The sequence below is a fragment of the Bos taurus genome, chromosome 19 (genome assembly GCF_002263795.3).
Source record: "Bos taurus isolate L1 Dominette 01449 registration number 42190680 breed Hereford chromosome 19, ARS-UCD2.0, whole genome shotgun sequence".
Classification (NCBI taxonomy): domain Eukaryota; kingdom Metazoa; phylum Chordata; class Mammalia; order Artiodactyla; family Bovidae; genus Bos; species Bos taurus.
In genome coordinates, this window is record NC_037346.1 from 14,236,077 (window position 1) to 14,261,749 (window position 25,673).

At 43.7% G+C, this 25,673-nt stretch overlaps 1 protein-coding gene and 1 pseudogene across 1 annotated transcript in view; one reads left to right on the forward strand and one right to left on the reverse strand.

Annotated features, from left to right (window-relative positions):
- Positions 1-7,603: 7,603 nt before the first annotated feature.
- LOC525415 (C-C motif chemokine 3) overlaps positions 7,604-25,673 on the forward strand; it is a 36,003-nt gene continuing 17,933 nt past the window's right edge. The window contains exons 1-2 of the mRNA XM_003587380.6: positions 7,604-7,702; positions 13,451-13,552. Of these exons, the coding sequence (XP_003587428.1) occupies positions 7,636-7,702; positions 13,451-13,552 (169 nt within the window). The 5' untranslated portion in view covers positions 7,604-7,635. The remainder of the gene's footprint in view (positions 7,703-13,450; positions 13,553-25,673) is intronic.
- On the reverse strand, positions 18,432-24,520 carry LOC100462699 (regakine 1 pseudogene; annotated as a pseudogene).

Sequence of the window (25,673 nt, forward strand, 5' to 3'; positions counted from 1 at the left end):
TCTCTTTCTAACCCCTTCAATACCTTGAAGTACCCTCACTCTGATCTCTGTCAACAGCATCTACTGGCAAAACCTGCACTGTTGGAGACACCTGTGGACTTTATGCTTCCCTGCACCAAAGTACCACCCAGCAGGGATGGGTTCCACCATAAACTCATGATCAACAGCTTCAGCGATGCCCTGCAATTTTAGTACAATTTCAACACAAGCTCCCACTCTTCATAAAGTGAAGTGAAGTGAAAGTCACTCAGTCGTGTCCGACTCTTTGTGACCCCATGGACTATATAGTCCATGGAATTCTCCAGATCAGAATACTAGAGAGGGTAGCCTTTCCCTTCTCCAGGGGATCTTCCCAACCCAGGGATTGAACCCAGGTCTCCTGCATTGCAGGTGGATTCCTTACCAGCTGAGCCACAAGGGAAACCCATTCTTTATCAGGATTATTGAAAATCTTGTCCATGGTTCTCAAACCTCAGTCTCTTCCAGTCCTTCATACTCAGAAGTTGACCTTGACTCCTCCTTTACAGGAAAAAAATTTAAACTACTAAATCAATTTCTTTAAGAGACATAGGACTCTTAGTAGCAAAGTGCCTCTGTTAAGATACCTTTTGGTGAACAATTTCCCCATCCCTATAGGGTGGATTTCTGCGGGTTCTGTGGGTGCAGCACCAAACTGACCATGATCCCATGAATCTGGTCTTGACTTCTCCAAGAAGGTCCACATCTCATCTCTGGGGGTAAGGATGCCTTGGGCACTCTATCTTAATCCTAGATTTAGTGGCTGTTTCTTATATCTGCCACCCTCACACTCTTTAGAATTCTCTTTACTCCTGCTAGTCAATCCCTTAGTCAACAAAAGAGGCCAAAATGCAGTACTTGGGTGCAGTTTCAAAAACAACAGAATGATATCGGTTTGTTTCCAGGCAAACCATTCAACATCAGAGTAATCTAAGTCAATGCCTCAACTACTGATGCCAAAGAAGCTGACATTGACCAGTTCTATGAAGACCTACAACACCTTCTAGAACTAACACACACACACACACAAAATGTCCTTTTCATCTCAGGAGATTGGAATGCAAAAGTAGGAAGTCAAGAGATACCTGGGATAACAGGCAAGTTTTGCCTTGGAGTACAAAATGAAGCAGGGCAAAGGCCAACAGTTTTGTCAAGAGACCATGATGATCATACCAAACACAATTTTCCAACAACACAAGAGATGACTCTACGTATGCACCTCACCAGATATCTGGTCAACATGAAAATCAGATCGACTATCTTCTTTGTAGTCAAAGACGGAGAAACTCCACACAATGAATAAATACAAGACCTGGAGCTAACTGTGGCTCAGATCATCATTTCCTTATTGCAAAATTCAGGCTTAACTTGAAGAAAGTAGGGAAAACCACTAGGCCGTTCAGGTGTGATCTAAATTAAATCCCTTATGATATGCAGTGGAGGTGATGAATAGATTCAAAAGATTAGATCTGATAGACAGAATGTCTGAAGAACTGTGGCCTGAGGTTCATAACATTGTACAGGAGGCAGTGACCAAAACCATCTCAAAGAAAAGATGTACAAGAAGGTGAAGTGTTTGTCTGAGTAGGCTTTACAAATAATTGAGGAAAGAGAAGTGAAAGGCAAGGAAAAAAAGGGAAAGATATACCCAACTGAATGTGAAGATCCAGAGAACAGCAAGGAGAGATAAGAAAGCCTTTCTAAGTGAATAATGCAAACAAATAGAGGAAAAAAATAGAATGGGAAAGACCAGAGATCTCTTCAAGAAATTGGAGATATCAAGGGAACATTTCATATAAGGATGGGCACAATAAAGGACAGAAAAGATAAGGACCTAACAGAAGCAGAAGAGATTAAGAAGAGGTGGCAAAAATATTCAGAACAACTGTACAAGAAAGGTCTTAATGACCCAGATAAACTCAATGGTGTGGTCACTCACCTAGAAGCAGACATCCTGCAGTGTGAAGTCAAGTGGGCCTTTGGAAGTACTGCTACAAACAGAGCTAATGGAAGTGATGAAATTCCAGCTGAGCTATTTAAAATTCTAAAAGATGATGCTGTTAATGTGCTGCACTCAGTAAGTCAGCAAATTTGGAAAACTCAGCAGTAGCCACAACTGGGAAAGTTCAGTTTTCATTCCAATTCCAAAGAAAGGCAATGTCAAAGACTATTCAAACTACCATACAATTTTTCTCATTTTAATGCTAACAAGGTAATGCTCAAAATCCTTCTAGCTAGGCTTTAGCAGGACATGAACTGAGACCATTCATATGTACAAGGTGGGTTTAGGACCTAACAGAAGCAGAAGAGATTAAGTAAAGGTGGCAAAAATATTCAGAACAACTATACCAGAAAGGTCTTAATGAGCCAGATAAACTCAATGGTGTGGTCACTCACCTAGAACCAAACATCCTGCAGTGTGAAGTCAAGTGGGCCTTTGAAATCAAGTGTAGAGGGACCAGAGATCAAATTGTCAAAATTTGTTGGATCATGGAGACAGCAAGGAAATTCCAGAAAAACATCTACTTCTGCTTCATTTACTACACTGGATCCTTTGACTGTGTGGATCACAACAAACTGTAAAATTCTTTAAAGAGATGGAAGTGTCTCATGAGAAACTTGTATGGGGCTCAAGAAGCAACAGTCAGAACGAGACATGGAACAACTAAATGACTGGTTCAAAATTGGGAAAGGAGTACATCAAGACTGTATATTGTCACCCTGCTTATTTAACTTATATGAAGAGTACAGCATGCAAAATGCTGTGCTGGATGAATCACAAGTTAGAATCAAGATTGCTGGGAGAAATATCAACAACCTCTGATACGCAGTTGATACCACTCTAATGGCAGAAAGTGAAGAGGCACTAAAAAGCCTCTTGACGAGGGTGAAATAGGAGAGTGAAAAATCTGGCTTGAAATTCAATATTAAAAAGAAAACTAAAATCATGGCATCTAGTCCCATCACTTCATGGCAAATAGAAGGGGAAAAGTGGAAACAGTGACATGTTTTATTTTCCTGGGCTCCCAAATCACTGTGTATGGTAACTGTAGCCAGGAAATTAAAAGATGCTTGCTCCTTGGAAGGAAGCCTATGATGAACCTAGACAGCATACTAAAAAGCAGACATATCACTGCCCAGAAAGGTTCATATAGTCAAGTTCAGTTCAGTTGCTCAGTTGTGTCTGACTCTGAGACCCCATGGACTGCAGCACGCCAGGCTTCCCTCTCCATCACCAACTCCCAGAGTTTACTCAAACTCATGTCCATCGAGTTGGTGATGCCAACTCATCCATCTCATCCTCTGTTGTCCCCTCCTCCTTCTGCCCTCAATCTTTCCCAGGATCAGGGTCTTTTCAAATGAGTCAGTTCTTTGCCTCAGGTGGCCAATGTATTGGAGTTTCAGGTTCAGCATCAGTCCTTCCAATGAATATTCAGGACTGATTTCCTTTAGGATGGACTATGGTTTTTCCAGTAGTCATGTATGAATGTGAGAGTTGGACTATAAAGAATGCTAAGTACCAAAGAATTGATGCTTTCAAAATGTGGCATTAGAGAAGACTCTTGAGAGTCCCTTGGACTTCAAGGAGATCAAACTAGTCAATACTAAAATGTATCAATCCTCAACACTCGTTGGAAGAGCTGATGCTGAAGCTGAAGCTCCAATACTTTGGCCACCTGAGGGGAAGAACTGACTCATTGGAAAAGACCCTGATGCTGGGAAATATTGAGGGTAGAAAGAGAAGTGGGCAGCAAAGGAGGAGATGATTAGATAGCATCACTGACTCAATGGACATGAATTTGAGCAAACTCTTGGAGGGAGAAAGTGGAAGACAGAGGAGCCTGGCGTGTTGCAATCCATGGGGTCGCAAAGAGTTGGACACAACTTAGTGTCTGAACAACAACAAAGTAAATCCTTTGTTACTCTAATCCCTCTTGCAGTTAGTCATTCTTTATATTAAAGTTACTCTGTTCAAGTGACTGAATGGTCCCTTTCTCCTGGTTGAATCCAGATTGGTACCCTACCAAAGCTAACTCAAGAAGAATCAAATAACCTGATAGCCCTATATTTCTTTGAAAATTGTACCAGTAGCTTAAATGTTTTTTTTTTTTTTTCTATAAAGGGGGAGGCAAGTGTGAGGGACTGAAAGAGATTGATGTTTGAGAAACACAGACAAGATTTTCAATAGTCCTTTGCAAGAGTGAGAGTTTGTGTTGAAATTGTACTAAAATTGCAGGGCAAAGTTGAAGTCTTATGTGAAGCTGTTGATTATGAATTTATGATGAAATCCATCCCTGCTGGGTGGTACTTTGGTGCAGGGAATCATAAAGTCCATAGTTAGTGTTGGGGTTTTTCTCCCCCAGGATTTGGAAGCGACGAACCTGAAAGAAGGACACTTGGACAGTCTCTTGCAAGGACTGACAAGTTTATTTCTGCAGTCAAGCTTTTTTATAGAAGCAGGAACAAAGAGCTTAAAGTATGCGGCCAGCAGAGCGCATACAGAGTTAACACATAATCAGTAGAAACATTTCAAGGACAGCACACTCTAAATGACTCATGGGCTTCTCCCACAACCCGCTCTCACAAGTAACATCTCTATTTATTATTAACTCTTGGCGCTGAGCATAACCAAAGGCAGGAGATGTCTTTCTGTCCGTAGCGCAAAGCTGCGTACTTCTGTCCCTTCGCCATTTTCCCAAGGACTTTCTCCTTTTACGGCTATTTTGTACTACGCTTCCCAACAGTTAGGGGTCTCCAACAGTGGGGTTTGGCCAATAGGTGCTATTGACAGAGGCCAGAGTTAGGCAACTTCAAGGTAAAGAGGTTAGAAAGAGAAATAGAAAGCAGAGAAGAGTTTACATTGATTTTCAACCACATGATTTACTTGAATGAACATCTGAGTTTTAATTCATCACCCCAGAGCCTTGTCTTCCCAGAGAAAGTGAAAGTTTGGGCATTCTAACCCCAGTGTGGTACATTCTGTGCAGGAGAGCTGGGGCAGGGAAGGAAAGCCAAAACTTGTTTACACATGAGAGCTGACATAGATATTTTTTTGACTGATTGCACAAGAAGAATTCCAATGAAGCTTGGAAGAGTGAGTAAGTGCCTTTAAGTGGCACCCAGACTGCAGAAAGAGGGCTGCCATTCAGGGACAGGTTTTTTCATCTCTCTCCCAGCAACGAAAGGAGTACCAGTTGATGGATTCATAAGTCCTGTAGGGTAAACACAGTATCAGAGAGTTTAGGGCAAGTCAGGGGTATGAGAGACAGATTGGATAGATACGTTTCTCTATGTTGCAATACGATAAATTTAATAAGCCCTCCTAAGCTGAGCACCAAAGAACTGATGCTTTTGAACTGTGGTGTTGGAGAAGACTCTGGAGAGTCCCTTGGACTGCAAGGAGATCCAATAGTCCACTCTAAAGGAGATCAGTCCTGGGTGTTCTTTGGAAGGACTGAAGCTAAAGCTGAAATTCCAATACTTTGGGCAACTCATGCGAAGAATTGACTCATTGGAAAAGACTTTGATGCTGGGAGGGATTGGGGGCAGGAGGAGAAGGGGACGACAGAGGATGAGATGGCTGGATGGCATCACTGACTCGATGGACGTGAGTTTGAGTGAACTCGGGAGTTGGTGATGGACAGGGAGGCCTGGCATGCTGCAATTCATGGGGTCACAAAGAATCGGACATGACTGAGCAACTGAACTGAACTGAACTGCACTTCCTGACCCTAATTGTGCAACTCTTCAACCTAGTCTCCATATTTTAGGGAGTTTTTCTCTCTTTTATCATTAACTGTTAATTGTGCAAGTGATATATGAATGTCTCTTCCTTACCTTAGTCTTATTTCAGTTGAAATTAAAGACCTCTTGATTACCTAAAGCCCCCAACTCACTCAGTTATTCCTAAGAGGTAGTAAGTGGTGTTACTACTTGAGAGGTTATTGTTCCAGAATTTTTCTGCTACATGCTTATAGATGCACAAATATTTAGCACCGCCTTAGGAAAGAGAGAGAACAAATGTGACCCCTAACAGTATCATATGATGCAATACAATATTTAGACCCAAGTGCTGATGCAGAGACAGAGGGTTACAGGAAAGGAGTCATGAAATATGAAGCCAATAATATCTGAGCCTGAACCCCATTTAGTAGCTTTGTAACCTCAAACAAAAGAGTTGGGGATACCAGACCACCTTACCTGTCTCCTAAGAAACCTGTATAGGGCTCAAGAAGCAAGAGTCAGGACCAGACATGGAACAACTGAGTTATTCAAAATTGGGAAAAGAGTATGTTAAGGCTGCATATTGTCACCCTGCTTATTTAACTTATATGAAGAGTACATCATGAGAAATGCCAGGCTGAATGAGTCACAAACTGGAATCAAGATTTCTGGGAGAAATATCAACAACCTCAGATATACAGATGATACCCTTCTAACGGCAAAAAGTGAAGAGAAACTAGAGAGCTTCTTGATGAGGGTGAAAGAGGGGAGTGAAAAAGTTGGCTTAAAACTCAACATTCAACCAGTTGAGTTTGGTTGGCAACCAGTCCCATCACTTCATGGCAAATACATGGGGAAAAAATGGAATCAGTGACAGGTTTTATTTTCTTGGGCTCCAAAATCACTGTGGATGGTGACTGCAGCCATGAAATTAAAAGATACTGGCTCCTTGGAAGAAAAGCTATGACCAACCTAGACAGCCTATTAAAAAGCAGAGACGTCACTTTGCCAACAAAGTTCATCTAATCATAACTATGGTTTTTCCAGTAGTCATGTACAGATGTGAGACCTGGACCATAAAGAAGATTCAGCGCCAAAGAATTGATGCTTTGGAATCGTGACGCTGGAGAAGACTCTTGAGAGTCCATTGGATTGTAAGGAGATCAAACCAGTCAATCCTAAAGGAAATCAACCCTGAATATTCATTGGAAGGACTGATGCTGAAGCTGAAGTTCCAATATTTTGGCCACTTGACACAATAAGACTTACTGGAAAAGACCCTGATGCTGGGAAAGACTGAGGACAGGAAGAGATGGGGGGGACAGATGATGAGATGGTCGGATGGCATCACTGACTCAGTGGACACGAATCTGAGCATACTTCAGGAGACAGTGAAGGACAGGGAAGCCTGGTGTGCTGCAGTCCATGGGGTCACAAAGAACTGGACACAGCTTAGTGACTGAACAACAACCTCAAGCAAGCTATTTAATCTTGTCATACCTCAGTCGTGATGCTTAAAGAGGAAAGCATTTTGCACACAGAGGTTGTTGGGTTACATCTCCTATATATCATCTATCTATCTTTTCCTCTCTCATTGTCTTTCCCTTTCTCCCTCTCTTACTTTCTCTCATATGATATATTTATTTATTACTAAGGAGATATAGTTCCCTTGTCTCAAAAACTGGTTTGGAAAACAAACATTGCCCAGCACCACAAAGTTTGTGAGTTTGTTTTTTCCCAGAAAAGTTCACTGCTTGACAAAGTCCAGGATTCAAGTTACCTAAATGTTGACGGTGGCCATGAACTCTGGCCCAGCCTCTGTTTAGGAGGGTATAAATCTCAGCTGCTTGGGTCTTGCTCCATTATCAGCACACAAAGGCCTCAACTAGCAACATGAAGTTGGGTGGTCTCTTCCTCCTGGCCAGTCTCCTCACCCTCAACACAAGGCTCCAGGCAATTGGTAAGTCTCGTCCCACCTTTCAGAACAAGAGAGTCAGGAAGTGGGGAATCTAGGACTGTCCTGTGCAGTCCAAAGAGGGGATGGAGCGGGGATGGGTAAACATGGAGAACAGTCCACACAAGGAGACACTGGGGCACATTTTAATTTTCCCCACGAGTCCCCATGCCAGCATCCCTCTGTGTCTGCCGACCTCCTCTCTCTCTTTCTCCAAAGGCCAACCTCTCCATTTGCACTGCCCTCACCTCCTCCTCTGAACAGCTTCTGGGTCTGTTCCCAGTATTTCTAACCTTCTTCTCTCCATTTGATTCTACCTACAAGCATATAAATTCCTGTATTGTTGAGACAACATTTTTCTGAACCCTCTTCTGTCTTCTTTCTCTTTCTTCCAAACCACTGACCCCTGAGCCCTTCCAATAGATCTTCAACCACCACCACTACAGTCACCACTGATACCAAGCCCCCTCCCCCACACTCCACTCTCCAAAGGCACCAATACCTTCTTGATTGACAATCTAATAATTTTTCTCAGTTGTCAATCTCCTTGGTATCTCTGCAGAACTGACATTGTTCAGGATCTTTTCAGTCCAAAACTCTCTCTTTGCTCTCTGACGGCTTCTCTCTTTGCTCTTCCTTTCCTGTGCCTTTGGCTTTCTTTTCTTTCTACCAATACCGCCCCCCCCCCACCCTTATAGACTCACAGTTAAACATGATTTCTCTGGTTGCCTTGCTCCTGCCTTGAGCTCAGTCACTAAGTCAACCAGTGAGAATTCCAATCCCACTCTTTGAGACTCCATGGACTGTAGCCCACCACGCTCCTCTGTCCATGGGATTTTCCAGGCAAGAATACTGGAGTGGGTTGCCATTTCCTCCTCCAGTGGATCTTCCTGACCTAGGGATCAAATCCATGTCTCCTGCATTGGCAGGTGGTTTCTTCACTATTGCGCCATCTGGGAAGCCTGCTCCTCCCACTCCGATGTAATCAATGACCAGTCTTTGTGAAATCTTCTTTCACAACTTCTCTTACAGCCTTTCCAAACTGACCTGTACCACGCTAGTTACATGCCTGGACCCTTGCAATACTCTTGGAACTCTCTCTCATCCAAAACACATATTGTGTGTTGAATTCCAGCCAGCTCTATGCATGAATGTGAGATTGTTCTTCCCAAAGTGCAGCTCTAATCAGGTGACTGATTTCCTCAAAATGCAAATGTGTTCTCTTATGTGACAACCTCCCCAACTCCTGCCTGTGGAAATCTCCTTAATCCTTAAAAGCCCCACTGTACTGTCTATCTCCACCATAAGCATAATGGACATACTCATTCCTTCTAGATTAGGGCAGTAGTTCTCAAAGTTTAATATGACAAGAATCATCCAAGGAGCCTGTTAAATTGCAGACTGTGATTCAGGTCTGGAGTGGGGCCCAAGATTACGAATTGTTATTAAGCTTCATGGTGATGCTAATAATCCTGCCAACAGACCACATTTTAAGTAGAAGAGACTCTGCCAGCAATTTTGAATCACCCCAAAAAGCTTGTTAAAAGAAACCAATGCCAACATCCTCTGCTCAGGCTCTCTGAGGTCTCTAGCTTTCTCTGTGTGGGGTGTGTGTGCTTACTGAGATAAAATTTACCATTTTAAGGTGTACCACTCAGTGGTTTTGATATATTCACATTGTTGGGCAGCCATCTAGCTGTCATCTAGCTGTAGCTCATTTTCATCACCCTCAAAAGAGATCCCATACCATTATCCAACTCCCTGTTCTGAACTTCCCCCACCCCTGACAACCTCTAACCTACTTCCCATCTCTAAGCATTTTTCTATTCTAGATATTCCATATAAAGGAAGTCATTTAATAATGTGATCTTTTGTGTCTGGCTTCTTTCACTATTTTCAAGGTTCATTTAAGTTGTAGCATCTATCAGTACTCCACTCCTTTTCATGGTTGGATTATGTGGATCTACCAGATATGATTTATATATTCATCAGTTGATGGACACTTGGGTTATTTCTACTTTGTGGCTAGTATGAAGTTAATGCTACTACGAGCATTTGTGTGCAAATGTTTGTGTGAACATATTTTCAATTCTGTAGGGTAAAATTGCTAGGAGAGGACAAAAAATTGCTAGGAGTGGACATAGTCACATAGCAAGTCTATGTTTAATTTTTTGAGGCACTGCCAAGCTGTTTTTCACAAAGCCTGCACCAGTTTAACCGCGATCAACCAGCAAGAGTTCCGATTGCTCCCATATCCTTGCCAACACTTGACACCTGACGTTTGATTATAGCCATCATAGTGATTGTGAAGTGGTATCCCACTGTGGCTTCAATTCACATTTCCCCAGTGACTAATGATGTTGGACACTTTTTCATATGCTTAATGATCATTTGCATATGATGTATTCAAGAAATAGCTAGTCAAGTCCTCCTTTTGCAAAATAGAAGTATTTGTCCTTTTCTTGCTGAGTTGTAGGAATTCATGATATATTCTGAACATTAGACTGTTATTAGATATATGATTTGCAAAGATTTTCTCCTATTCTATGATTTGTCCTTTCATTTACTCAATAGTGTTCTTTAACGGAAAAAAAAGTCATTAATTTTATGAAGTGCAATTTCTTTACCTCTTTTGTTGCTTGTGTTTTGGGTGTCATTTCTAAGAAATCATTGCCCAATTCAAGGTCACAAAGATTCACACTGATGGTTCCTTCTAAGAGTTTTATAGTTTTAGCTCTTATAGTTAGGTCTTTGATCCATTTTGAGTGAATTTTTGTGTATGTAGGTATATACTATGTATGCATGCATTTATGGTTTGAGGTAGTAATCCAAATTTATTTTTTTGCATGTGGATGTCCATTTGTCCCAGCATCATTTGTTGAAAAAAAAAAATCCCATTCTTTCCACATTGAATGGTCTTTGTCTGTGTGTGTGTGTGTGTGTGTGTGTTTAAATCCCAGCTAATTCTCTAGCACAGTAATGGTTAAACCACTTCTCTCCACTCTTTTCTGTACCTCTTTCACGCCACTTTCTATCAAAGGTTTAATGTTGTGAATGACAGTCTGTTGAGAGCAAACTTTGATTTCCCACCCTGATTATTTCTGCCTTGCTGATGTGAAACCTGACTCATACCTCTATTTCCTCAAATATCGAGTCCCTGTTCTTTACATACAGTAGGTATTTTTTAAGGAATAAGTTGATGAATTAGAAACAAGGGAATGAATGAGTAAATAAACTATGAACGAATGAATGAATGGCTGAACGTTAACAAAGGGTTATGATCCCCAGCCTTCCTCCACAAATTGGCAACAGCTTATGAAATCCTAAAATGTCAGAGACATGCTGTCTCTGGGAGAATCTCTAGTCCAGCTCATCTGGACTCATCAGCGTCATCTGGAGCCCTCATTAAAATATACACGTATAGGATCAACCCTGGAGAACCTGAGTAATCAAGTCTGGACCAAGACCTACTCTCTGTAGTTCATTTGAAAGCTCCCAGATGATTCTGATCATCAGCCACATTTGAGAGTCACTCATCTAGTCCAACCTCTCTTTACTTGCTCAAGCCACACACCAGACAATCCCCATTTACAGACGATAACAGGGAAACTGAATGAGATTCATAGTGAGGGTGGCAGAAGCAGGTCAGCCACTGGTAGGACCCACAGTGAGAATCCTCTTGTAGGTGGTGATGTGCTTGTTGGTTGAGATGTTCTTTTGCCCAAGACTTTGAAGCAGCTTTGAGGATCTGCCTCCATCTTTAAACTCTATCTCTATGAGTATCAAGACTAAAATCCAATAAGTGCTTCTATCAGAAATAGTTTCTTTGTTGATGTATGGCAGAAACACAATATTGTAAAGCAATTAACCTTCAATTAAAAATAAATATTAAAAAAAATAGTTTCTTGACCTCTGGGAGCTCAACTCTGTATTCAAGGTTAATTTCACTGAGTTGCGTAACACAAGGGACATGTGCGTTAATGGTAAATAACCCTGAATTCAGATCTGAATAACCCAGATCTTATTTACTGGAAGGGTCAGATGAGGTTCTATTGGAGCTCGTGTTTACACACTGAAGTCCTAGATCAAAGTGTATCCTGAGTCTATTAGGACATGGTCATTCACAACATAAATAATCATGGTATTTAAGTGTCTCAACCCAGTCTTTTCTGATCGTGAAGGTGTCTGTGTGGGGCAGTGCCAAGAAGACCGGGACGGCACGGCAGGAGAGAAGTGCGTCAGCAATGGCTGTGGCCACGTGTGCTCACCAGCCCCGCAAGCAAGGCTGAGTGCCCTGCCCGAATTCCTCAGCTCCACAGGAATATGCCTGGTCCCGCCCAGCCTTCCAACTGCTTAACACACACACACCCGAATAGTTCAAACAGTTACCTTATACTAAGTTCTTTGAGTACTACCCACTACCCTGCATGCTAAGCCTCTTCATTCGTGTCCCACTCCGTGCGATCCTATGCGCTGTAACCTGCCAGGCTCCTCTGTCCATGGGATTCTCCAGGCAAGAATACTGGAGAGAGTTGCCATGCCTTACTAGTCCTCATTTTGCTATCTCTCCAGTACTTGGGTTAGCTGACAATCCATTCTTAGTAGATTCCTCAGGAAGTTCCCATGGGAACGATATCCCGAGTCTTCTCCATCAGTCACTGCATTGCTTCCCACAGATTTCTGCACAGAGGCAGACACCTCACTGCTCTGGGGGAGTTTAGTGTTGTGTCTCCTTTCATCCACTCGTATTTTGGAGTTTGAGGGGATACCTTATTCCACAGTTTTGTCGTCTATGTGTTTTAAATTTTGCTATTTTGATAGCTTTGTGTGTGTGTTTATGGGGAGACTTTAGAAAATTCAAAAATGTATGCAATCTACACAATTAAAACCATTTTTCCAGAATCTGACATTATTTTTGTTGAACAACTTCTTTTGCCTTTATGAAGTGTCTGCTTGATCCTTTTGCTCATTTTTCTGTTATGTTATCAGTTGGTGCTATTGATTTATAAGGAATTCTGGATGCAAGTTGTCTGTTGTATGCTTGGATTATAAACAGTTTCTACTAATGTGGCTTTCTTTTCACTCTCTTAATGCTGTCATTCAATGAAGAAACATTCCTAATTTTAATGAGATTCCATCTGCCTATCTGTTTTAATGGTCAGTAATACTTCTGTGATGTTTAAGAAATACTTGCCTATCCCAAGATCATAAAGCTGTTACAGTATCTTCTAGAAGCTTTATTGCTTTACCTTTTAATTAGGTCTATAACTTATTTGGAACAGATTTTGTTGTGTGGTATGAGGTAAGAGACAAGATTCCTTTAAAAAAAAAAATATATATATATATACACATATATATAAACAATCCAGTTAACCCAATTGCATTTCAGTTCTGCAGCTTTGCTTAAAATTATCTTATTTTCTTGATTATTGTTGGTTTAGGGGAAGCCATATAAACTTTTAGAATAAGCTTACCCATTTTTGTGAAAAATTCTTCTATGATTTTGACTGGGATAGTACTAACTTTATTGGGGTGGGAGAAATGATATGTTTATAACACAATCTTTTCATCCATAAACATGGCGTCTCTCTCCACTTATAAGATAGCTAATTTTTTTTTTCTTAGTAGTATCACATACATTTCTGCACATAATTGGTTAGATTTATTTTTTGAATGTTATTGTAAAGGCATTTAAATTATTTATTTTCGAACTCAAGACTTCAACGCTTTTAACTGCATCTTTCCTCTTGTCAGGCACCTGTGTGAATGAGTGCAGAGAAGACAGGGACTGCGGGGCAGAAAGAGAATGCCTCCAAGTGGGCTGCCAGCACGTCTGCCTGCCTCTAGCTACAGCAGGTGAGTCCTGACTTTCTCCACCACCGTCTGTCCTGCGAGAGTTAGGAGCTTGGGGTTATCTAAAGTTGCACAACTGTGTGGTCGCCCAGAGAAACACTGGAATGCCTGAGGTGTCTCTCTGTTCTTGCCCTTTGAGCAAAAGACTGGTCACTGCACCCTTTCTCCCTACATTGTGAAGTCTGGGAATGCTGAAAAAAAAAAATCTCATTTAATTTTGCACAAGGAATGTTTACTTACTACAGAAAAGTCAGTAAGTACGGGACAAATTGATGGCAAGATGTGCCTATAATCATATTACTGGGAGATAAACATAGTTATGTGTATGCTTATATCCTTCCACATATATATTCTGAGGGTAAGGCCTTTGCACCACAATGAAGATCCCACATGCTGCAATTACCAACAGACGCAGCCAGGAAGAAAAAAAGAAGGGAAGGAAGGAAAGAAGATTTTTTAAAAAGAGCAAGAGAAGAACTGGATGGGAGTTGGAAAACTAAGAATGGGTGGAATAGAAGCCCTAGGAAAGAGAATAGCATATGCAAAGGGCTGAGGCAAAAATGAGGGTCAGACATTTGAGATGAGAAAAGAAGATTGGTGTGGCTGGAGCTTCAAAACAAGGGAGCAGGCTGAGCCTCAGGAGACAGGCAGGGATCCAATTATGGGGCATTTGGCAGGACATGCTACAAGGATTTTGGATTTTATTCTGGGTATGATGGGAAGCTTTAGAGGGTTTTCAGGTGGCTGCAGTGGAGAATGGAAGGGATGCGGGACGAATGGAAGTGGAGAGACCTAGTGGAGCGTATTGTGGTCATCAGGGCAGGAGATAAGGACAATTTCTATTGGCGTGAGTTTTTTCATGTCTGCAGGTAAAATTTTTGTGTAGGAATCTATTGCAGTTACTTCAATTTTTAAATGAATATTCAGTAAAGAAACAAATTAAAAATACAGCTTACCAGTGGATAAAGAAGATGTGGTACATATATACAACAGAATATTACTCAGTCATAAAAATGAATGAAATGATACCATTTGCACCAACATAGATGGACCCAAAGTCTGTCATACCGAGTGAAGTAAGTCAGACACAGAATCAGAAACATCATATGGCATCCCTTAGATGTGAGATCTAAAAAGACATGATGCAAATGAGCCTATTTACAAAACAGAAATTGCCTCACAGACTGAGAGAATGAACTTACAGCTTCTGGGTGGAAGGGGGAAAGGGATAGTTAGGGAGTTTTGGATGAATAGGTACATACTGCTATATTTTAAAAGGGTAACCAACAAGGACCTATGGTATAGCACAGGGAATTGTGCTCAATGTATGTGGCAAGCTGGATGGGAGGGAGGGGAGTTTGGAGGAGAATGGATACATGTGTTTGTATACATATGGCTGAGTCCCTTTGCTGACCTCCTAAAACTATCACAACATGGTCAATGGGCTATACTTCAATATAAAATAAAAAGTTTTTAAAAAGGAAGAAAAAATATAGCTTCCCATGTTTCACCCATCTTAGCCTACTTATAGCAAAATTTAAGAAGTCCTTAATGAGTGCTTAATCAAGTAGAACAGATCAGTCTTAAATAATCAGTCCCATTTAAATTTTTGTGCATTAAATTTTGATAAACAATTTAAGCTGCTTTAATTAATTTATTCAATTTTAAAAAGTACTTTCCACATCTGATCTAACACTCAGAACCTTCCAAAGTACTGCAGTCCTGTAATAACAAATTAAACTTATGGCTATAGAAAAATCAAGTTGTGTTAAACATGTCAATGTTCTCTGTTAACTTAGCCAAGTTCTCTTACATCTCTCAACTCAAAAATCACAAGCAAAAAATAAATTGTTTAATTACACATTTTATATTAGAATTACAAGGATAATCTGTTATATACCCTAAGAGGCCATTAAAAAATGTAAGTGCTCTAAGTTCAAAGTTATATACATGATTCCAGTGATTGCAAATTTATGGCAATTCCCTGGTGGTTCAGTAGTTAGGGCTCAGCGTTTTCATTGCAGGGAGCCTGGGTTCAATCCCTGGTTGGGGAACTAAGATCCAGCAACCAGCATAGAGCTGCCAAAAAAACCCAAAACCTTTTAATTAATCTCTGCATCTGAATATTAATATTTTGGACCTGATTTATATATTTTTAAAATTAATTAATTAATTGTTTATTAACTTATTTGGCTGAGTTGAGTCTTAGTTGGTCCACAGGATCTTCCTTGTATCAGATGGGATCTTTCCTTCAGCGCTCAGACTCTAGTTGGGTCATGCGGGCTTAGTTGTTCCAAGGCATGTGGAATCTTAGCTTGCCACCCAGGGATCGAACCTGCGTTCCCTGCATTACAAAGTGGATTCTTAACCACTGGACCATCAGGGAAGTCCCCACATCTTTCTAGGTTTAATTACCACCTTTGTGAGGCTTACCCACTAAGGTGCAGTGTTACTGTCTTACACAAATTGAGATTACTGGGCCAATTTTATACGGTCTTCACCAGTTCATCATCCCAGCACTGGAGGATGCTTAGTAGACAGAAGCCAGCACCTCCACTGAGGGTGTAGCAAACATTCCTAACGGCCATGCTAGACTTTTCTCCTGTCTTTAGCTCTTTCAGGACTTCCCTGGTGGCTCAGATGGTTAAGCATCTGTCTACAATGTGGGAGACCTGGGTTTGATCCCTGGGTCTGGAAGATCCCCTGGAGAAGGAAAGGGCAATCCACTCTAGTACTATTGCCTGGAAAATCCCATGGACAGAGGAGCCTGGTAGGCTACAGTCCACAGGGTCACAAAGAGTTGGACACGACTGAGTGACTTCATTTCACTTTACTTAGCTCTTTCAGGACATTCATTACCCTCCCCTCTGGCACTAAGGACACTTTAAGCCAATCCACCAGCCCTTTAGATCCTTCTTTTATTCTCTGTGCTCTGTGTGGGTGGAATCTTGCATCTCCTTCTAAGGTTACAGCTGACGCCCTGCAGCAATTTCTTCCCACGTAATTCAGTTCTGAATGCCTGCGGTCTTCCTGGTGCTCCGCCTTGACTCCGGGTGCCTGGTTGGATTCTGCGCACCGGCCAAGCTCTCACCCGCTTCTGAGGCACATCCTGAGGTCAGGCGGGTGAGAGCCTGGATGAGGGTGGTGGTGGAGAAGCCAAAGTGGCTGGAATTGAGAGAGATTTTGAGAGAGTTGACAGGATCTGTTGATAGACAGGATTTGTTGATAGATTGGATGGATGGATCAGGGAGAGTGTTTCAAGGGTGACTTCCTGTTTTCATCTTGAGCAGCTTGGAGGATGGAGGTTCCATTCCTGAGGAGGGGGGCTCAGAGAAGGAGCGCAGGCGCGGTAGTTACAGCTCCACATTCAGGGGACGCTGGGTATCCACCCAGCTCCCCGCAGGCCCGAGCACCCCAGTAACCCAGGAGGAGAGCCGACCTGCCTGGCAGCGGGGGTGAACGGCCACTGTATGCCACTTGTAGAGCCTGTTCTGCAGAGGTCGTCAGTGGCCCCTGCCATGCCCACCTCCTCCCTACCCTTCGCCCCTGCACTCCCGCCCGTCCTTCCCGGAGACCCCAGGTCTCCCCACCTCCTCACTCATTCTAGTCTCTTTGCCTTTGAGATTTGAGCTTCCATCCCATTTTAGTGTGGATGGAGGTGCAGAGAACTGGTTTTCCGATGGGATTTGTGTGAGCCCAAGAGCACAGGGGCGCTGAGGACTGGAGTTTGGAAGAGGAGGGGGCCGTCCAGTGAGGAAATGGCCTTGGCCAGGGCAGCCATGGGCTCCGAGGACAGACTGTGCTCTTTTCCTGACTTTGCCCCTGACAGTAGGTGGTCGTCCGCTCCCCACTAAACTCACGGATGGACAGAGACCTCTGACCTCTGGGGTCGAAGAGCATCATTCCTGCCCAGGAGTTTAGGGTTGAGGCCGACAGCCATGGCATGCCTTCCCCAAGGACTGAGTTGGAGGGCGTCTGCTGGGCCACACTGGTGTCCCTGAGGCCCTTCTGCAGTCTGTGTCCAGTGACACACGGCCAGACTGGCATCAGCCTCTGCCCCCTGCCTGCCTCCCTTTCCTCCTCACGCCCACAGAGCACTGCCCTGTACCTGCCTCTGTCTTTAGTTGAGGAGGTGGTGAGGATGGCCACATTTCCAAGATCACTTTTACCCCAGGTGTCAAGGATAAGGGTCAGGCAGCATCTAAAGAGACTGTAGGACTTCAGCGTTGGGGTGCATGGATTGTGGATGGAGCACGGATTTGGGGGAGAGCACATATCTGATTGAGGGATTGGGGGCAGGAGGAAAAGGGGACGACAGAGGATGAGATATCTGAATGGCATCACCGACTCGATGGATGTGAGTTTGAGTGAACTCTGGGAGATGGTGATGGACAAGGAGGCCTGGCATGCTTCGATTCATGGGGTCGCAGAGTCAGACACGACTGAGCGACTGAACTGAACTGAACTGAACAGATTTGATGGGCGAGCACAAGGGGGCGCTATTTACAGGCGGTAGAGGGGTGCACCGAGAAGTAAATGTTTTGAATGGCAGAGACCTGGGGAAGAGCTTTCTAGGAAGGGTGAGCCGCTCTGCCCACTTGGACGAGGGAGTGACCAGGTGTGTTTGCTGTGCACCTGAGCTCTGCACATGCAGACAGAGGGTCTCCCCACGGTCGTCTGCATTCACACTGTTCGCCTTGTCTAAGGACCCTAACTGGGGTTACTGTTCGTCCTCCTCCTGGTCCTAACTACGCCTCCATCATTCCACTATTTACATCTACTCCTATTGAAATGTTTACAAGGCCCCGGATACGCAGTAAATACCATAGAAGTGTCTGTAAAATCAAAGAAATGACCAGGCTGTCTGTGAGAGAACCAATTTAAGCCACCAGTCCCTTTCTGCAGCACGGATTTATTTCAAGACCTGAGCGCCTGCAAGGGGACAACAGATGCTGTCTGGGGGCCACAGTCTCCTCTGGCCCCAGAAGGCGGAGCTTCACGGCAAAGCTTCAGGAGAGCGCAGACCATCAGAGCAGGAGCACGGAAACGCGAGCACGGGCTTTCATTCGGGCCAGGACTCGCCCAGGACCCATCTGGGGTGAGGGAGCTGGTTGGGGAGGGGAGGTAGCTCTGTGGCTTCTTCTCATGGTCCCTCGACTGTGAAGGTCCCACTGTTCCCAGCTCCCTTGGACGTTTGGCCCAGGTATTTGATGTACTTCTGCACCCAGGCCTGGCTTGGGTCGGCACAGATTGATCGCCCACTTCTGGTCTGGAAGCTGAGGAGCAAGAAGGAGAAGATGAGAAACGGAGAGTCAGCAGGCACAGAAGAGTCCGTCCCACCACCCCAGCCTCTTCTCCGACCCCCGCCAGCAGCGCCTCCTGTGTCACCCCCACCCCACCCCGCTCTTGTCACTGTTCCTAGAGAGTCCTGTCCCCCTTCCCTCTCCCAGCCCTACTGGTTCTTGAGATTGCACCCTTTCCATTGTACTTACATGATCCCTGGCTGGGGGCACTGGTCCTTCAATAATTTTCCACACGAGAGAGTGGGATTGCCATTGACATGTAGGAGAAACAGCAGGTATCAGCTGGTTCTGCCACACCTAGGGCTGTAAGATGCTGGAAACTTCTCCATGAGAAAGCTTAGACCTCTATATGCACCCCCACAGCCCCTGAGGAGGGGAGCGGGAGTGTAGGGCGGGAAACATGAGACAGGAGCATCTGGCAGGAAATGTTATGATCTTTCTCCTCCCCACCCCACCCCCTTTTAAAACATCTTCTGGCTGCACTCCCAGGCATGTGGGATCTTAGTTCCACAGCCAGGGGGGGAACCAGTGGCTCTGGCAAGACCGAGTCTTAACCACTGGACCACCAGGGAAGCCCCCTCCCAGCCCTTAAATTGTTCTCCTCTGAGACATCTCCTCCCTCCCACTGCCAGCCCCTCCCAGCCTCATCTCCCAGACCCTTTCCAGGGCTGGGATGAGACTCTGTGGTCCTAGTGTTTCAAATTTCTGATTGTCCTCAGGATTCAGAAATAAGAAATCAGAATTCCTAGAAAATCTCAAATCATAAATTATTTCATATTTGTCTTTTTTAAAAAATTAAGATATAAGTGGATGTATAACATTGTATTTATTTTAGGTGTACTGTATGCTTAAATTTAAAATTTTTTAACTTTATTTGAAATTACTTTATTTAAACTTTATTTTATTTTGAAGTATAGTTTATTTACAATGTTGTGTTAGTTTGTATATTTTTTGCAGCACTTTATTCTCAGTTTTTAAAAATAATGTAACTATATAGTAAACAATGGATCATTTTTTGCTGATAGGGTTTTTTTTTTAACTTTCAGAGGTTTTCTGTAAAAATAAATAAATCCAAGGTAATAATAAATGATGTTTCTATATATAGTGACAAGATGATAGACTTGGTAACACATTGAATGTTCTCTAGCAAATAGAGACAGTTGATAACAGAAAACATGAAGGGAGGTCCATTAACACAAAGTAAAGGGTTAATGAAAACCATTTAAAAATTGAAAAAAGTGCTTTAACTATTTGATATTTAAAAGATTTAAAATTTATCATTCAAAAGTAAAAATTTTAAACATAGGAAGCATTGAGACTTCTCTGGTGATTCAGTGGTTAAGATGCCACACTGCCCATGAGGCCCAGGTTCGATCCCTAGTCAAGGAAATAGATCCCACATGCTGAAATGAAGACCTACTGCAGCCAAATAAATACAGCAAACAAAAAACCCTAAACAAACAAAATAAAACACAGGAAACGTTAGGTGCAAGCTATTTGCAGTCTTTACTTACCTTTGTTTAGCTTCAAATATTTCAGACATAGAACATTTTTTCCATATTGGGTTAGCCAAATTGTTGAAAGAATGTCTAAATGCATTTTCAAGTTGGAGTTTGAATACTAAATGCTTCATATAATCTAATTTTCTATTTTAACGATGGACATGTCTGCTTGTCCTGAATTTAGTTTCTCCTTTCAAATTGGTGTTGCTTTGGCAAATTTAAATTTTACAGAAAAGTTAGCCAATGTTTCTGCTGTCACGTCCTAGTATTCTGTGACATTTACACATTGACTCTGTGTATTTCTTCTGTCAAAGCATTTATAAAGAACTATCATACCACCTTCAGCAATTATTCAAACCCTGGGCAATTGAACGTTATGGGCAATGTCAGTGAACATTATTATTCAAATAACATAATATCCACATCTCTGAGCAAGAATCACAGCTGGAGTTGCCCAGTTAAGGACATAATTTGCTTCTCCCAACTTGTTCTTTCTTGAAACACCACTTCTATGATTGTGAAAGTATATGAGTTTTACAAACTCATTAGCATTTCTTAGCTTTGAACTCACACTTTTACCAGTGCAATGGTCTCAAGCTACCGGATGGGGATGACCTCTCCCCTAACTGCTCCCAGTCGCTCCACATGCTGATCTTAGCCTTGAACCTTGAATCTTAACTTACCGCTTTTGTTCTTGATGTCAGCAAATTCCTTTAAGTCAGGAACATCTCTCTGTTGAGTGTCATGCGAATTCTATCAGAAAATTAGAATACTTTTTCCCATTTTCCCAATTGCTCTACTGAGTTTTGGGGGGACTTATAATTTAGAAAAAAGCATATAATTTCCTGAGAAATATAATTTCCCACATGAAGGTGTTAGTGGATGCCTAGGGTGGGCCACAGCAGGGCGGGACTGTTTCCTTGCATCTGAGAGGACCCTCCTTTACAGGTCTGGCAGTGGCGGGGACTGTTAAAAGTGGGAGGTTTGCTCGGCTCAGAGGAGCAGGGCCTTGGCTAGGAGGCAGGAAAGCTCCATTAGTCCTTGTTTCTTCTCCTGAAAGCTCTGTCACTCCAGGCAGGACACCTACCCTTTTTGAACCTTTGTCCTTAAAATGGCAAATAGTAGCCTTAGGGCAATTACTGTGCAAACTGATATTTATACTGATGATTGTTTTGTGCAATAAAGGCCTTATTATCCCCACGGAACAGATGAGGAAGCTGTGGGTCAGGAAAACTAGACAAGACACAGAAGGTCACAAGCTGGCCAGAGCAGAGTTTCCAGACCCAGGCTCCCAGAGGGAGAGATGATCTGCTTCTGCCCCCAGTGCATTCCAGCGTGTTGCCTGAGCGAGTGGCACAGAGTCATCTTTTTATGTATATATGGGATAGGTCCTCTCTCATGCTGCTGGGCAGAGCAGCTGCAGCTCCAGGTTGGGCATGGGGTCACCAGGTCAACACTGACGCACTTACCACCACTCTGTACCCAGACAACCATTCTGTGGGTCATTTTCAGTACAGTGTTCAAAAACATTACCTGTGTTAGACAGCATTCCATCATAAAATAGGCCTGTGTTGGATGATGTTCCCTGACTGTCGGCTAAGGTGAGTTCTGAGTGCCTTTGAGATGGGCGAGGCTAAGCTACGGTGCTGGGAGGTTAGGTGCATTATATGCATTTTCAAATTCCGGTATTTTCCATTTCCGGTGCGTTTATTGGGAGATAACCCCCTCGTGAGTCGACGAACATGTGCGCTGAGACTCCACTACAGGCCTGGTGCCTGGCTTAGTTCCTGAGGTGGCTCATCTCCCTTCCTCACAACCACCCTTTGAGAAGTTATCACTGATCCCATTTACAGATGAGAAGTCATATGACAATAACTGAAATTATTGGAAAGCAGTGAAAAGCTCTTTCGCAGTCAAAATTCCTGGAAAATAGCTGTCAAATATGCCATTTGACATAGTAGGGTGTCAAATGATAGTCCTTGCGTGGAGTGTTGTTCAGTCTTCGATTTTGGTTGACATTCATCTCAGGAGAGTTGTTTCCTGGGAAGCCTCCTCCCAGGTCCCTCTGTGCCGCCTTATCCCCTGGCTCCAGCCCCCCGCAGTGAGGCAAGCAGGCCTGTTAAGGGCAGTGAGCTGGGGGTCAGGACACTGGGGTTTAGCCCTGCCTCCTCTTCCTGTAGCACAGGTATTTACCGAAAGCTCGTACACGGCTCTGTGCTGTGTACACACTGGACAGGTCTTGCAGGGAGAGGAGGGAAGCTGACCCGCGTGTCTCAGGCTCAAAGTCCCCCGAGACCACGCAGACCACAGCTGGGTGTGGCAGGCAGTGGGGACCCTGAGGCCTGGGCAGCGCCCCCTGTCTAAGGGGACAGCACCTCCACTTCAGTCCCATTTGGAGGTGAGCTTGTGGAAACTTGGGCTCATGTCTGCTTGGTCTTCCATATTTGTGAAAGAAATGGGCAATAGGGATTTTTAATGTTACCAGTTTTTCAATGTTGGCAACCATCCAAAGATGGTCAAACGAAGAGGGCGTGATCCTTTGTGGGTTCCTCTCGCCCAGACTCTGCTCCTGCCTGGAGGCAGCTGAGCAGACACCTGGAGGGCTCTGGGTCAGCTTCTCGAGGCTGGGGACCAAAGGCCAGGAAGGCTGTTTTCAGAGGCAGGTTTTCCCCACCCCAGGGGAGGGAGAAGTGAGCCTTAACCAGAAATAGGGAGACACCCTAGGGAAAGATGCTGTTTTGCAGGAACCCCAGACCATGTTTTCTAGACCACCCACAGCTCCTCACTGCAGCCCCGCACCCTGCCCACCCCCACCTTCAGTCTCCAGCCCCTGTGTTCTCTTTGTTCAGAGCAGTGAGAGTAGCAGGTCTCACCTTAATTAGCCTCCAAGTGCAGGACGGCAAGAGTGAGGAGGAAGGCCAGGGTGGCCAGGCTGAACCTCATCGTTCTGGGTGCTGACCAGCGACAGGAACAAGGCTGGGCTGAGGACTACTGGATTTTCTGGCTCCTTGAAAGCTGGGCTCTGAGCCTCCTTTATTTGCTGCTCAGGAAGTCAAAACATACAAAAATTTGAGATTGCATGGCAGTTTTGATTCCTTGGAGTTGTAATCAATGCTGCTGTGCAGTGCATGTGCTCTGTGACCCCGTGGACTGTAGCCCATCAGGCTTCTCTGTCCATGGAATCTTCCAGGCAAGAATACTGGAGTGGGTTGCCATTTCCTCAACCAGGGGATCTTCCTGATCCAGGGATTGAACCATCTCTTATGTCTCCTGAACTGGCAGGCGGATTTTTTTCTTTTTCTTTTTAATATAAATTTCTTTATTTTAATTGGAAGCTAATTACTTTACAATATTGTAGTGGTTTTGCCATACAGTGACATGAATACCAACAATGAGAAAACAGAAAGAGAAATTAAGGAAACAATCCCATTCACCACTGCAACAAAAAGAATAAAATACTTAGGAATATATCTACCTAAAGAAACAAAAGACCTATGTATAGAAAACTATAAAACACTGATAAAAGAAATCAAAGAGGACACAAACAGATGGAGAAATATACCATGTTCATGGATTGGAAGAATCAATATAGTAAAAATGAGTATACTACCCAAAGCAATCTATAGATTCAATGCAATCCCTATCAAGCTACCAATGGTATTTTTCACAGAACTAGAACAAATAATTTCACAATTTGTATGGAAATACAAAAAACCTTGAATAGCCAAAGCAATCTTGAGAAAGAAAAACGAAACTGGAGGAATCAACCTGCCTGACTTCAGGCTCTACTACAAAGCTACAGTCATCAAGACAGTATGGTACTGTCTTGATGTACCATACTGATAGATCTTGATAGATCAATGAACAAAATAGAAAGCTGAGAGATAAATCCATGCACCTATGGACACCTTATCTTCGACAAAGGAGGCAAGAATATACAATGGAGGAAAGACAATCTCTTTAACATGTCAAACTGTCAAACTGGGAAAACTGGTCAACCACTTGTAAAAGAAAGAAAACAGGCAGATTATTTACCAACTGTGCCACCTGGGAAGCCCTGTGACCAATGGCATACCTAAAATATGAGAACTCAGTCAATTTAGACAAAGAAAAGAGGAAGGCAGAGAGTGACCCTGGCTTTCACATTTGGCTGATGTCTTGAGGGTGGTGGTCAAGGAGGCCCGGAGACCAGGAACTGTGTCAGAAACAGCCCTCCCTCTCCCGGTCTCCCCTGGGACCCTGGTTAAGCCCCTTCAGTGAGCCTGACCTCAGGTGTGGACCATGAGCTTAGAGGCCGGGTGACTGTCTCAGGATCAGCAGCTCCAGCCCAATGCTGGAGACAGATGTTGGGGTGAATGCAGGGTTCATCCCGAGCACAAGGTCCAGGCCTGATGGGGGCTAGTGGGGAGCAGGGTCCAGGGGGTTCCTGGGATGGCTGGGCCTCACCAGCCAGGGTGGACTGGAAACCTTCACCTACATGGAACAGAAGGGCCCTCCCCCCTGCCCAGCCCAGGGAGCTTCATCAGACCCTTAGCTACCCAGGCAGGGGCCCAGGCTCTCTGCTCAGCCAGGCCAGCCTCCAGGACAAGACTGAGGGACAGTTTCTTCTGGACTGAGCTGGGGGACCCAGAGGCAGGGCAGTGTTGTCCACAGAATACAATTGTTGTCTTGTCACCCTAAGTGTGTGCTGCAGGGGCCATGCTCAGGATGCCAGGATGATTTAGTGACCGAGATGGAAGGTGCCAACCATCCTGGGTGCCTGGGACCAAGGAGGTTCCTGGGATGTGGGGCTTTCAGTGCTAACACAGGGATGATTGCTTATCCTGCTAGGAGGTCAGGCAGGGGTGACTGTCCCCACCTCCAATCCCACCAAATTCAGATCAGGCACCTGTGTGGTTTTTTTTCCCATTTCTTTTCATTGTGATTACAATACATGTAATGTAGAATTTGCCATCATAAACATTTCTAAGGGTACAGTTCAGTGGTGTACATTCAGTGGTGTTAAGTACATTCATACGTTGTGCAGCCTACCCCCATCCATCCACAGAACTTTTTTCATCTTGCAAAACAGAAACTCTATTCCATTCAACAGTGACTTCTCATTCTCCCTCCGCAAGCCACTGGCAATCACTATTCTACTTTGTTTCCATGAATTTGACTATTCTAGGTATCTCACACATGAGTGGAATCATACAGAGTTAGTCTCTTGGTGACTGGCTTTTTTTCTCTTAGGACAGTGTCTTCAAGGTGGTCCATTTTGGAGCACATGTCAGAATTTCCTTTCTAAGCCTGAATATTACTGCACTGTCTATATACCAT